At 36.6% G+C, this 12332-nt stretch overlaps 1 protein-coding gene across 1 annotated transcript; it reads right to left on the minus strand.

Moving 5' to 3' along the window:
- Positions 1–9167: 9167 nt before the first annotated feature.
- Positions 9168–10106, minus strand: LOC124966215 (vomeronasal type-1 receptor 4-like). The gene has a single exon (XM_047527258.1). The coding sequence runs from the start codon at positions 10104–10106 to the stop codon at positions 9168–9170; it is 939 nt and encodes a 312-aa protein (XP_047383214.1).
- Positions 10107–12332: the final 2226 nt, after the last annotated feature.

A 12332-nucleotide genomic window follows, 5' to 3' on the forward strand; every position in this document is an offset into this window, starting at 1 on the left:
CACTCTGATGATCTCTGCATTACATATTATATACATATATTCAAACATCACACAACACCCTTAAATAGGTACAATTATTATGTCTTTGATATTTTTAAATCTATATTCACAAAATGTTCTCTATATAATGCAATCATAATATATATGTGCCCATAAATATGTGACTGCCATAACAAGGGTGGAAGAGAGCACTCAAGAAATCAGTTGTCCAAAACCTTAACCTTGTTCTTCCCAAACTCCAAAACTTCAATAAAAAAAATAATTATAACTTGTTTTTCTATATGTGATGGGCTGCATGTTCTTGTCACCCAATATTCATATGGTGGTATTTGAGATGGGTGCACAGAATGTAGCATTAGTTAACTGAGGTCACATGTTGGGGCTTTCATGATGAGATTATTGGTCTTAAACAAGAGACCCTGAATATTTCTCTTTCTTGAGGAATGAGGACATGACAAGAAGGTCACTGTTATTGTTTAGATGCAAGGTATCCAGCTGTCTATGTACTGAAACCTCTGAAACCATGAGCCTCCAAATAAACTTCCTCTGCTAACTTTTTTTGCTCAATTCTTTGGATCAATGCAGTGAAAAAGCAGACTACAGTAGGCACCATGCTCAACACAGGAAAAAGGAACTCTCAAAAATTGGTGACCAGAATATTGTTGTTGATTTTCCCAGATTCCAGGATGGGAGAAGTAAATCCATGTTGTCCAAGCCCCTAGTGTTGTGTTATGGCCACCAAGCAGTTTAATCCTGTAAACAAAGGCATGACTGGATTTTTCCTTTTCTTTAAATTTGCAATGTTGCTGCAAGGAATGCTTGACAACTTTCATCTTACACAGTTTTCACATTTTATTTCCAGAATTCCTTACACTTTATTATATGTCTTATAAATGCAGTCACTTTTCCATAGAATCTTATAAAAAAAATAAAATGTATAGATGAGGAAGCTTGATGAAAAACAGAGAAAAGGAGAATCTCATGAAAATAGAAGGAATATCAGCAGAGAAGAGGAAGGAGATTTGGAGGGAAAGTAGTGGAGCCAGGGAAGGGAGGAACTGCACAAATAAATTGCCCAAATTATGCTTTGTGTGTCTATAAATCACAGTGATCTCTACATTTATAGAGCATCAGTTAAGAAGCAATAAAAAATAGAACAAAGGTCAGTAGAGTAGAGGAATGGAAACAGAAAGTGGGGAAAGGGGAGGAAAATAGAAGTACTGAGGACTGAAATGGAACCAATTATATTCCATGCATGTATGATTTATTAAAATGAATAGCACTATTTTCTATAACTACAATGCAGTAGTAAAAGGATAAATATAAAATATAACTAGAAATGTGTGAATCATAAAGAAAATGTAGATATAGGCACAGTGTGCTTATTTAATATTCTATTAGATTATTGTCCTTTTTATCTTTCTAACAATTCATCCCATTCATTTCTTTGACTTTGTGTGTGCATCAATATGTTCTGTAAGAACATATAATTTTACCCATTTATATCCTGTGTTTCATTGCCATTTATAATGCTTCCAGAAAAGAACCAAATAATTTAGAAGATAGGGAGTCTCTTAGTGCTTCATGTAGCTTCAGCAGGAAGTACACTATTTCTCTGTAGGTGAATTAGCATTGATGTTCAGGAACATTTAATTGAATAAACAGCCACTAGTGCCTCACAGCTTTTTTTATCACCATTTTCTGTGAAGTTCTGCCATTTCAGTTTTTCTTTTAATTTTTTATTTATTCTAATTAGTTATACATGACAGTAGAATGCATTTATGCATTTTGATAAATTAAATTTAAATGAAGTATAATTTCTCATTTTTCTGATTATACATATTGCAGGATCACATTGGTCATACAGTCAAATGTACATGAGGTAATAATGTCTGTTTAATTCTACTATCATTTCTTCCCTCATACCCATTCCCCTCCCTTCATTCCTTTCTACCTGGAGTAACTATTCTTCCCTAATTACACCCCTTCTTATTGTGAATAAGCATCCACATGTCAGAGAAAACATTCTGTCTTTGGTTTTCTGGGTTTGGCTTATTTCACTTGGCATGATATTCTCTAACTCCATCTATTTACAAGGAAATGCCATTATTTCATTCTTCTTTAATGCTGAGTAATATTCCATTACATATATGTGTGTGTGTGTGTGTGTGTGTGTGTGTGTGTGTGTGTGTGTATAAACACTTTTTTATTCATTCATCTGGTAAAGGACACTTAGGTTGGTCTACATGTTTGTTTTGGTGTCAATACCATGCTGATTTTATTACTATAGCGCTGTAGTATAGTTTGAGGTCTGGTATTGTGATGCCTTCTGCTTCACTTTTCTTGCTAAGGATTGCATTGGCTATTCTGTCTCTCTTATTTTTCCAAATGAATTTCATGATTGCTTTTTATAGTTCTATGAAGAATGTTGTATTTTAATAGGAATTGCACTGAATCTGGGTAATGCTTTTTTGACAATATTAATTCTGCCTATTGAAGAACATGAGAGACTTTTCCATCTTCTAAGATCTTTTTTAATTTCTTTCTTTAGTATTCTGTAGTTTTCATTGTAGAGGTCTTTCATCTCTTTTGTTAGATTGATCCTAGTCTTGGTTTTTTGGGGTTTTGTTTGTTTGTTTGTTTGAGGTTTCTGTGAGTGGGGTAGTTTTCTTAATTTTTTTAATTAATATTTTATGTGTTCAAATTAGTTGTATATGACAGTAGAATGCATTATACATTTTTGTGTGTGTGTGGTGCTGGGGATCAAACCCAGGGCCTTGTGCTTGCAAGGCACGCACTCTACCAACTGAGTTATCTCCCCAGCCTGCATTATACATTTTGATAGATCGTACATAAATAGAGTGTAGCCTCTCATTGTTCTGATTGTACATATAGTAGGAGTACATTGGTCATGTAGTTCTGTTTCAGTGGATTCATTACTAACATATAGAAATGCATTTGATTTATGGGTATTTATTTTATATCCTGCTATTTTGGTAAATTCATTTATTAGTTCTAGAAGTTTTTGGTGAAATTTTTTGGATCTTATAAACTTAGAGTCATATCATTGGCAAATAGTGATAGCTTGAGTTCTTCTTTTCCTAATTGTGTACCTTTAATTTCTTTCTTCTAATAGCTCTGGCTAGAGTTTCAAGGACAATGTTGAATAAAAGTGGTAAAAGAGGGCATCCTTGTCTTCTACCAGTTTGTAGAGGGAATGCTTTCAATTTTTCTCCATTTAGAATCATGTTGCTCTTTAGTTTAGCATATATTGAGGTATATTCCTACTACCTCTAGTTTTTCTAGTGTTTTGAACATGAAGGGACGCTGTATTTTGTCAAAAGCTTTTTCTGTATCTATTGAGATGACCATGTAATTCTTATTTTTAAGTCTGTTAATATGATTAATTACTTTTATTGATTTCCATATGTTGAATCAACCCTGCATCCCTGGGTGAACCCCACTTGATCACAGTGCACTATCCTTTTAATGTTTTTGTATGCAATTTGCCAGAATTTTTTAAAATATTTTTAGTTGTTGCCACATCTATTTCCTGCCACTCCAACATTTGACATGGTTCTGTTGGAGTAGAGAATCTGACACTTGACATGGTTCTGTTGGAATAGAGGACTCAACACTTGACACAGTTCTGTTGATCATCCTCCCTCTTGGGGGTCATAGGCATGGCATGTCTCCATGTGTAGTTGCTTTTTAATATTAATAATCAATATATCATTAGAAACTTATTGGAAAACATTGGGAAGGTTTTACTGTATTGGGACACAAAAAAGTGCACAATAAAAATTTAGCAGTAATACATATATAAAATATATGAAAATAAACAATTATAGCTATGCTCGAGTTAAAAGGAGCCTGTGATTGCTTTAGTATAATAATAGATGGATAAAGAGGCATTCCTCAGAGCTTGGTGCAGCCTTTAGTCTTTGTTGCTTTCCTAGTTTTAATAGTTGATTCTAGAAATACTTTACATAATGAACATTTAGGTTAGTCATAAATATAATTTGTGCTTTTCCTATGTTTAGTCTAATTCTTTCAGAATCAGAATAAGAATGTAGTCCACCACTATATGAAATAGAATAGACTAAATATTAACTATAAGTTGATTTCTTTGCCCTTTAACAATAGTAAAAACTTTCCACTGTTAAAACACTGGAGTTCATGGTGGGGGTGGTTTCTCAGAAAATCTAGTGTTGTGCTTGTTCTGAAGGTTGAAGGTGGACATATTGTGGTGCCCTGAATTTAGCTAGGAGACAAGTTTGTTTTAGTTTAGCTGGGAGACAAAGTTGTCTTAATCTAGCTGGGAAATAAGGTTGGTTTGGTCTGGTCTGTCATACAAAGAGAATGTGTACTTTGAGAAGAAACATAGATTGTACTTTTGAAGTTTTTTTTTTATTTTAAACTAACCATAAAATGATATAATCATTACTAAAGAAAAAAATCTATAGAAAGGCTGGCAGAAAAAATAAAGACAGATTCAGCCTCAGAACACTTGGTGTCCCTGTGTGCTCTTTCTCCACCGTGCTGACGCCTCCCATCCACCTAGGACCCCCGACCCCTGCTAGGACTAGACCCTGGCAAGCTGTCAATGGATCTTTTATTTTATTTATTTATATGTGATGCTGAGTATCAAACCCAGGACCTCACACATGCTAGGCAAGTGCTGTACCACTGAGCCACCGCCGCAACTCCAATTTGCCAAAATTTTATTCAGAATTTTTGCATCTATGTTCATCAGGGATATTGGTCTGAGGTTTTCTTTCCTTGTTATGCTTTCATGTGGCTTTGGTATCAGGATGATACCAGCCTTACAGAATGAATTTGTAAGGATTCCCTCATTTTCTCTTTCATGGAATAATTTGAGGAGTATTGGTGTTAATTCTTCTTTGCAGGTCTTGTAGAACTCAGCTGAGTACCCATATAGTCCTGGGCTTTTCTTAATTGGTGGGTTTTTGATGGCATTTCTATTTCATTACTTGAAATTGTTCTGTTTAAATCATGTATAACCCCCTGATTCAGTTTAGGTAGGTCATATGTCTCTGGAAATTTATTGATGCCTTCAATATTTTCTATTTATTGGGGTATAAACTTTCAAAATCACTTCTAATTATCTTCTGTATTTCAGTTGTGTTCATTGTGATATTTGCTTTTTTCATAATGTAGTTTAGTAATTTGGGCTTTCTGTATTTTTTCTTCCTTAGAGTGACTAGGGGTTTCACAATTTTTTTGATTTTTTTAAAGAAACAACTTTTTGTTTTGTCAATTTTTTCAATTGTTTCTTGAGTTTCCATTTCATTGAGTTCAGCTCTGATTTTAATTATTTCCTATCTTCTACTGTTTTTGGTATTGATTCTTTCTTTTTCTATGGCTATGAGCTATAATATTGGGTCATTTATTTGATTCTTTTATTGAATGAGCTCAATACAATGAATTTTCCCTAATTTTTCAGGTAATCCATTTTCCTTCTGCCAAGAGGAAGGCATCACAGACATATTATTTTCTTTAATCTTTAAAAAGATATTCCAGAAAAGAAAAGCTTATACAATATTGAAAGATAAATTTTAAGGACCATACAGAATTGTGTCACAAAAAGTGACTATTTTATTAAAAATATGGAAATACTACCTGATTAGTTGTTGCACTGTGATCCCAGTGACTCGAGAGGCTGGGGCAAGAGAATTGCAAATTCACAGGCAGTCTCAGTAACTAAGCCAGAACCTCAAGCAATTTAGTGAGATCCTGTCAAAGTTTACAATGAAAAGAATTGAGAATGTGGCTCAGTTGTAAAGCTCCACCAGGTTCAATCCCCAATACAAGGAAATGCCCATAATTGAGGATCACGTGAAACTTCCTCAAAAGTGTTAAAACAGTACATTATGCAGAAATTCTACTTCTGGATATGTATCCTAAGTAAACAAAATGAGCACTACTAAAAAAAAGCCATATTTACATATTTATTGTAGCACTGTGCACAGGAAGCAAGATTTGGAACCCATGTTTGTGCCCTTTAACAGGTTAATGGATAAGTTGTAATACATGTATGCAATGGGAGATTATTCAGAAATAAGGAGGAGGAAGATCCTGCTTTTGCAACAGTAATGATGAATGTGGTATACAGTATGATGGGTAAAATTAGCCAGACAAAGAAAGGCTTGCTAACTGATCCTGTGTCATGTGGAGTGTACAGGATTTGAAATCATAGACTAGGCAGTGGACTCTGGCTGGTTGGTGGGGAACTGTACTGATGTTGATCTAAATATACAAACTTTAAGTAAGAAAATGAATAATTTCTGTCAATCTATTGTATATAGGGGCTGGAGTTGGGTGTTGTTTATATAAACTGGTTTATAATCAATACCCAATATATACATATATGAAATCATCATATTGTACCCTTAAAATGTATTCAATCTATTTTATCTGTTCTTGTGTATATGATAGTATATTTTGACATACTACATATACATGGAGTATATCTTATTCTAATTAAAATTCCTTTCTTGTGGCTGTACATGATATAGAGATTCACTTGGTGTATTCACATATGAACAAAGGAAAATTATGTCAGATTCATTCCACTGTTTTTTTCTATTCCTATACCCCCTCAGTTCCCTTAATTCCCCTTTGTCTAATCCTCTGAACATCTATTCTTCAACATCCCCTCGTTCTATCTTAGTATCCACATACCAAAGAGAACATTCAGCCTTTGGCATTGGGGGATTGGCTTATTTTACTTAGAATGATAGTCTCCAGTTCCATACACTTACCAGCAAAAGTCACAAAGTCATTCTTTTTTAAGACTTGAGTAATGTTCCATTGTGTATATATACCACATTTTCTTTATCCATTATCTGTTAAGGGCACCATAGCTTAGCCATTGTGACTTGAGCTGTTATAGACAACTGATATGGCTTTGTCACTGCAGTTTTCTCATTTTAACTATTACCTAATAGTGTTTTTAAAGGAAAAAAATAAGATTTAAAATGTGAATAATTTACATGCCAAAAAATAAAAGACCGTTTGAAAATTCATGACATCAAGATTAACTTTGTTTGGTACTGTTGGATTGCTAATGCAGAATGATGCAGAAAAAAATAAAAGGAAGCATAAACAATTTTCACAGAGGAGCCAGCTCTGAGGTTGGGTGATGTCAGCTTGGCTGAGGAAATGGCAATGAAACCATTAGACCACATTTTGAGAGTGAATTGCATATTGTTACCTCATTGGAAAAATCAAAATCACTAGTAACACAAGAGACCAATGCTGAATGGATTTCTAACCCAAAATTTAAGTAGAAATCATGATGAATTTGCAAGAAACTAAAGAATATCTCTGGTTTTCCAACAGGAAATTATTTTTAAAAAAAGACTGGCATATACAAAGAAAAGAAAAATGGAGTTCTATAAAAATGACTAGCTTCTTTGATTAAAAAAATGAGAGAGGGACAGAAAGAAAAACAGACAGAGGATAGAATGAGCCAAGTAAGGATTTCTGAACCAGTCACAGTGTCACATGCCTGTAATCCCAGTGATGGGAGGCCAAGGCAGGGGGATCACATGTCAGAGACTGCTCTCAACAACTCAGTGAGAACTTGTCTTCAAAAAGTGAAAATTGAAAGACCTGGGGATGTAAATCAGAGTTAAAGCATCCTGGTACAAAAAGAAGGCAAAGATAACCCTGAAAACAATATGTGAAGAATTCCTACTAATGAACGCAGCACCAAGAGATGGAAACAGAAAATGCCCCAACACTTGGCAAGGATGCGTGGACACCAGAAAAATCACACCCTGACAGTAGGTGTGAACATTGCTATAATTTGTAAAATTATTTGGTGCATCACCTAAAACTGAAGATATTTAAACACCAACACACCCATCCCACCATTATCTGTATTTGCAAGAGAAATTCTTTATGTTTAGAGCATTTTTGTTTTGGAAAAATCCCTCAAAGTGTCTTCCAAATTGACTTTAGCATTTTGCAGCTCCATTTCTTCCACAGACTTGCCGGCATCTGGTGGTGTTTTCTTTGTATTTCGGACATTCAGAGGCATGTCATTGTTGTAATTACAGTGGAAAAGCACACACGTGTCACCAAATGGTTTTCTATAAGTTACATACCCTGCACACTTCCTAATAGCCCAACTGAACACTCTCAGGAACACATCAGCAGTGGGTGATTGCATCCATGGCCTAATAGTCACACAGTAAGTAGAATTCAATGCTGGAAATGGATCCACATCACACACAAAAACACAGATGAATTCAAAACAACTGATGGAAATTGAAAACAACAGTTAAATTCCTGCTTTATGGCATGTGTGTCACATACCAAAGAAGCTGCCATGTTCGTGCTGACAGATGTAAGAATAGAGGCCACCCTCGGGAGACCCACAGCAAGGACCATGAGGAGAGCACTGTGGGCTGAACAGGGCCTCATAGAAGTGGGATCCAGTTTTCAAACCCCATTGTGCTGTCCACTAATGACATGTATCCTTAAATATCCAAGTCAGAATTTATTTAAAGTGAAAGGAAAGAAAACAGATTAATGCTACTTTGTCTACAGGTGCCAAATTGCTTGACTCTGTGGATAGTATTTACAAAATCCAGCTTGAAAACAAAGAATACTAAATATACACTGAAAGATAGTGAAAGGAATGTGTTTTAATTAATATAAAAGATGTTATACTAGAAAAAGAAAATACAGCAGGTGTCATAAATAGTACACAAGACATTGATTAATCTTCTCCCAAATGTTTCCATTATTTTGTTCATCAAGGTAGACAAGTTTCTCCTATTAGAACAAACATTTGCCTTTATTTGGTCACATTTCTTCAGCAGATATTAACCTTGCTCAATGCCAAATGGCATATAAATGAAATAAAATGCTAAAATTGTATGGCGTTTTGACTTTGTGGTGAGTAATAGAATTTTAAATCCTTTACATGCACTTTTCTGTTACTATGACATTATCATAGCAAGTATTTCTGACTATAGCACAAGTGATACACACAAATACACAACCACACATATGTAAAGGCATAAATATGTGTGAAACAGACAGTCTTTTATTCTTTGACAATGTCACAACTGCGTTTATGACTGTAGGAGGGTGAGTAATAACCATCAGGACATGGTACAGGTGCATGCACATCACATGTTTCTGAGGACACTAGGGGAAGTTCTGCTCCTTATCCAGACAAAGCAGAGCCTGGAGATGTTGACAACTCTGCTCATGAGAATAAAGGGGCTGAGAGCAGAGAAACACACATTGGTTAAGGCAGAGAGGTGCACCAAAAACTGACTCGGATTCTGAGGATCACCCAAATAAACATGCATGCTGAAGGAGAGAGTGTAGAGAGACACAAAGGTGCTCACCAGAAGAAGGACGGTGTTTGTTGCTCTGGACTCAGGGGAGGATCTGAGGGAGGGACTGTTGCCATGGAGGTGTTGGAACCTCTGCTTGTGTCTGTACAGGATGAGAACCATGGAGCCACTGGCCCAGGGCATGATCCCCAGACACAGCACATCAGGGAGGGACAGCAAGGCTACATTTATTACATAAACAGTTCTCTCATCATTACCACCAGAACAGTACCCAAAATCTCTTCTCTTTGTGATATTGTTATTACCATTATGAGTCACACACATAGGAACAATGATATTGACCAGCAGGTGGAGGATCCAGCACAGGAATACACAGGTACCAGTGTACCTGGGAGCTTTCACTTTGAGCTCTGCCCACCTGGAGTCCCTGGGACTGATGGTGATGGCCTGGAAGACACTCAAGAGGCAGGTACTGCTGAAGGACATACCCCTACCCACCCTGTGAACATAGAAAACAAGTTTGCATCCAAGATCACTGATGAAATGTCTAAACCCAAGAGCTGCCATGGACTGTGGGATTCCCCTGAAAAGAAGGAATAGGGAGTTGGCTACAATCAGGTGCTTAATAATCAAATCTGTGCATCTCAACCTACACCCAGAGAAGTCAAGGCAGAGGTAGGAGGAAAGGAGACAGAAATTCCCCAGGATTCCAACCACAGTCAGGGTTAAGAAGATCATACCCATCATCAAATCCCCAGAGGCCATTCTGCCAGTTCTCACAGACTGATATTTATCTTCAGAGGCAGAGGATCCTGCATGAGGACAAGAGGCATGGGCTACATTGAAAATGTCAACTGAAGTCCAGTGCTGCTACTTACTGCTACCTCCCAGTAGGAATATTTACTTAAAGATGTTTCTGTTATTAAGAGGATTCCAACATTATAATGTCTGTCATTTAAAGTGCAATGTAATGAGCCTTATTACAAATAGCAGATGTGTTCAACCTGGTTACAGTCTTTACATTCTGTGTGGCAGTCACTAGACTTAGCTGAGAGATGCTCTCTGATTTCATTTTTTCCACACTGGTGTTGGTCTTGTGCACAACAATCTCTATGCTGATTTCAAAGAGTTAATTTAATGACCAGGTCTACCATTATATTCAGTTAGTTAGTTCTTCCACTTGTCCAGTTATATATTTATTATCACTATTTAACACCTCATTATGTTTTACATCAGAATTATGTCATTTCATAACTTGTAACAACTGTCCACTGATGTGTAAATAGTAAATCCATCAGCCAGTGTAATTATGAGTTCATCTTTACAAATCCTATTAAAAAGCAGATGCACTGGCTGAAGCACCAGTTTACAAGATCATTTTAAATTATCCAGTTGGTTTTAATGAATATGAGGTCAGCACCACATCAAGATAGATGTATTTGCTTTTATATATATAACAGAAAGTAGTATTGGCTTTTATTTCTTGAAAACAATGGAAAATGGTTCCTACCATAGGAATTATTGACATTCTGAAACCACAGCCTAACATGTGACACATAAAAAACTAGTTCATAGTGAGTAGGTAGAAGTTGAGTTTACCAGTTCAGTTCATGTGCTCCTCAATTAGCACATCAGGTGAATAAAACAACTAGCAATGAAGAGAGGTGTGAGAATAATGCTAAACACAACAATTGTGGGAAATAAAACCTGTAAGACATGAACTCATTTGTGTATTAAAGTGGTTGGTTTTGAGGTTGATATCAGACATATAAATTTTTATTTATTTTTAATTAAGAAGTGAAAAAAACTGAATGTGTGTATTTTGTAGGGAAATGTGCTGTGATGAACTTATGCATACATTACTCAGAGTGTCAATTATTTAATTAACCATGAACTTATCTTCTTGGGGAGGTGATAATGTGATATTAGAATTTCATAAAGCAGGGAAACTCATAAAAAGTTACATCAAAGTCACACAACTGCCATCTGACACTGATTATCATAAGTCACCTGTTCCTTCCACACTGACTCTTGAACCTCAGGAATGAAAACAAACCCACCATCACCATCAGTCTCTCATGTCCCCAGTTCAGTTGCAGTTACAGTCCATTCAGCACCTCCTACAGCAGAGTTGAGGAGACATTTCTATTACAGCCAGCAAAATTCAAGGCACAGACTCTGCACAGGACCAGACAGTTCTTGCAGGCTCATCCTAGTGCATATTATAAGCAGGAAGGTTATATGAGTACACTTCTAGTTACTCTCAAAATCATATCTATAATTGAAGTAAAGCAGGCTGAACAGCAGACTGATTTCAGAATTGCATTCCTTAAGCACCTTGACACTCAGGTTTCAGTATCACATGGATTAACAATAAAAGTCTTTATCACTGACAAAAACACTACCTTCCATTGGGGGCATCAGGCATTGGTGAGGGGTCTGCTACTCTCAACTCCCTACAATAGCTCAGCTCAGTTCTCAGGAGTGTCCACTCCTCCTGCTTGGCCTTGCCACTGGAACACGGCCAAACTCTAAGAGCCCCTTTATCTCACACAACCACTTACCTAGACTCCGATATGCCTCCTTCCCTCACACTTTCTGTCAGACTCAAATGTAACATCCTCACCTTCCTCCATCCTGCTGACCGGTGAGCACAGGCCACTGGTCCTGACAGGCAGTGCTGTGTGAGTGGAGGCAGGCAGACCACAAGACATGGCTTTGTGATTCTGTGACCTCACGTCCCTGCAGAGCTGCAATGATCATGTCACCTGTCATGGCAATGGCAGTGCAGCTGGGGAAGCTGAGATCATAAAACTTTTTTTCCTGATCCCATTACCAAAACCACTCCTAGCTCCCAGCTGGCATTTCCAAAGAGATTTGGCAGTGTCTGGGGAGGATCCTTTCCTTGATCCCTGGACACAGACCATGAAGCACATAGAGAGCAGGGAATGCTGTGGTGTCCATGGATGGATGAATGGATAAAGAAAATGA

This window comes from Sciurus carolinensis, chromosome 16, assembly GCF_902686445.1.
Source record: "Sciurus carolinensis chromosome 16, mSciCar1.2, whole genome shotgun sequence".
Taxonomy (NCBI): domain Eukaryota; kingdom Metazoa; phylum Chordata; class Mammalia; order Rodentia; family Sciuridae; genus Sciurus; species Sciurus carolinensis.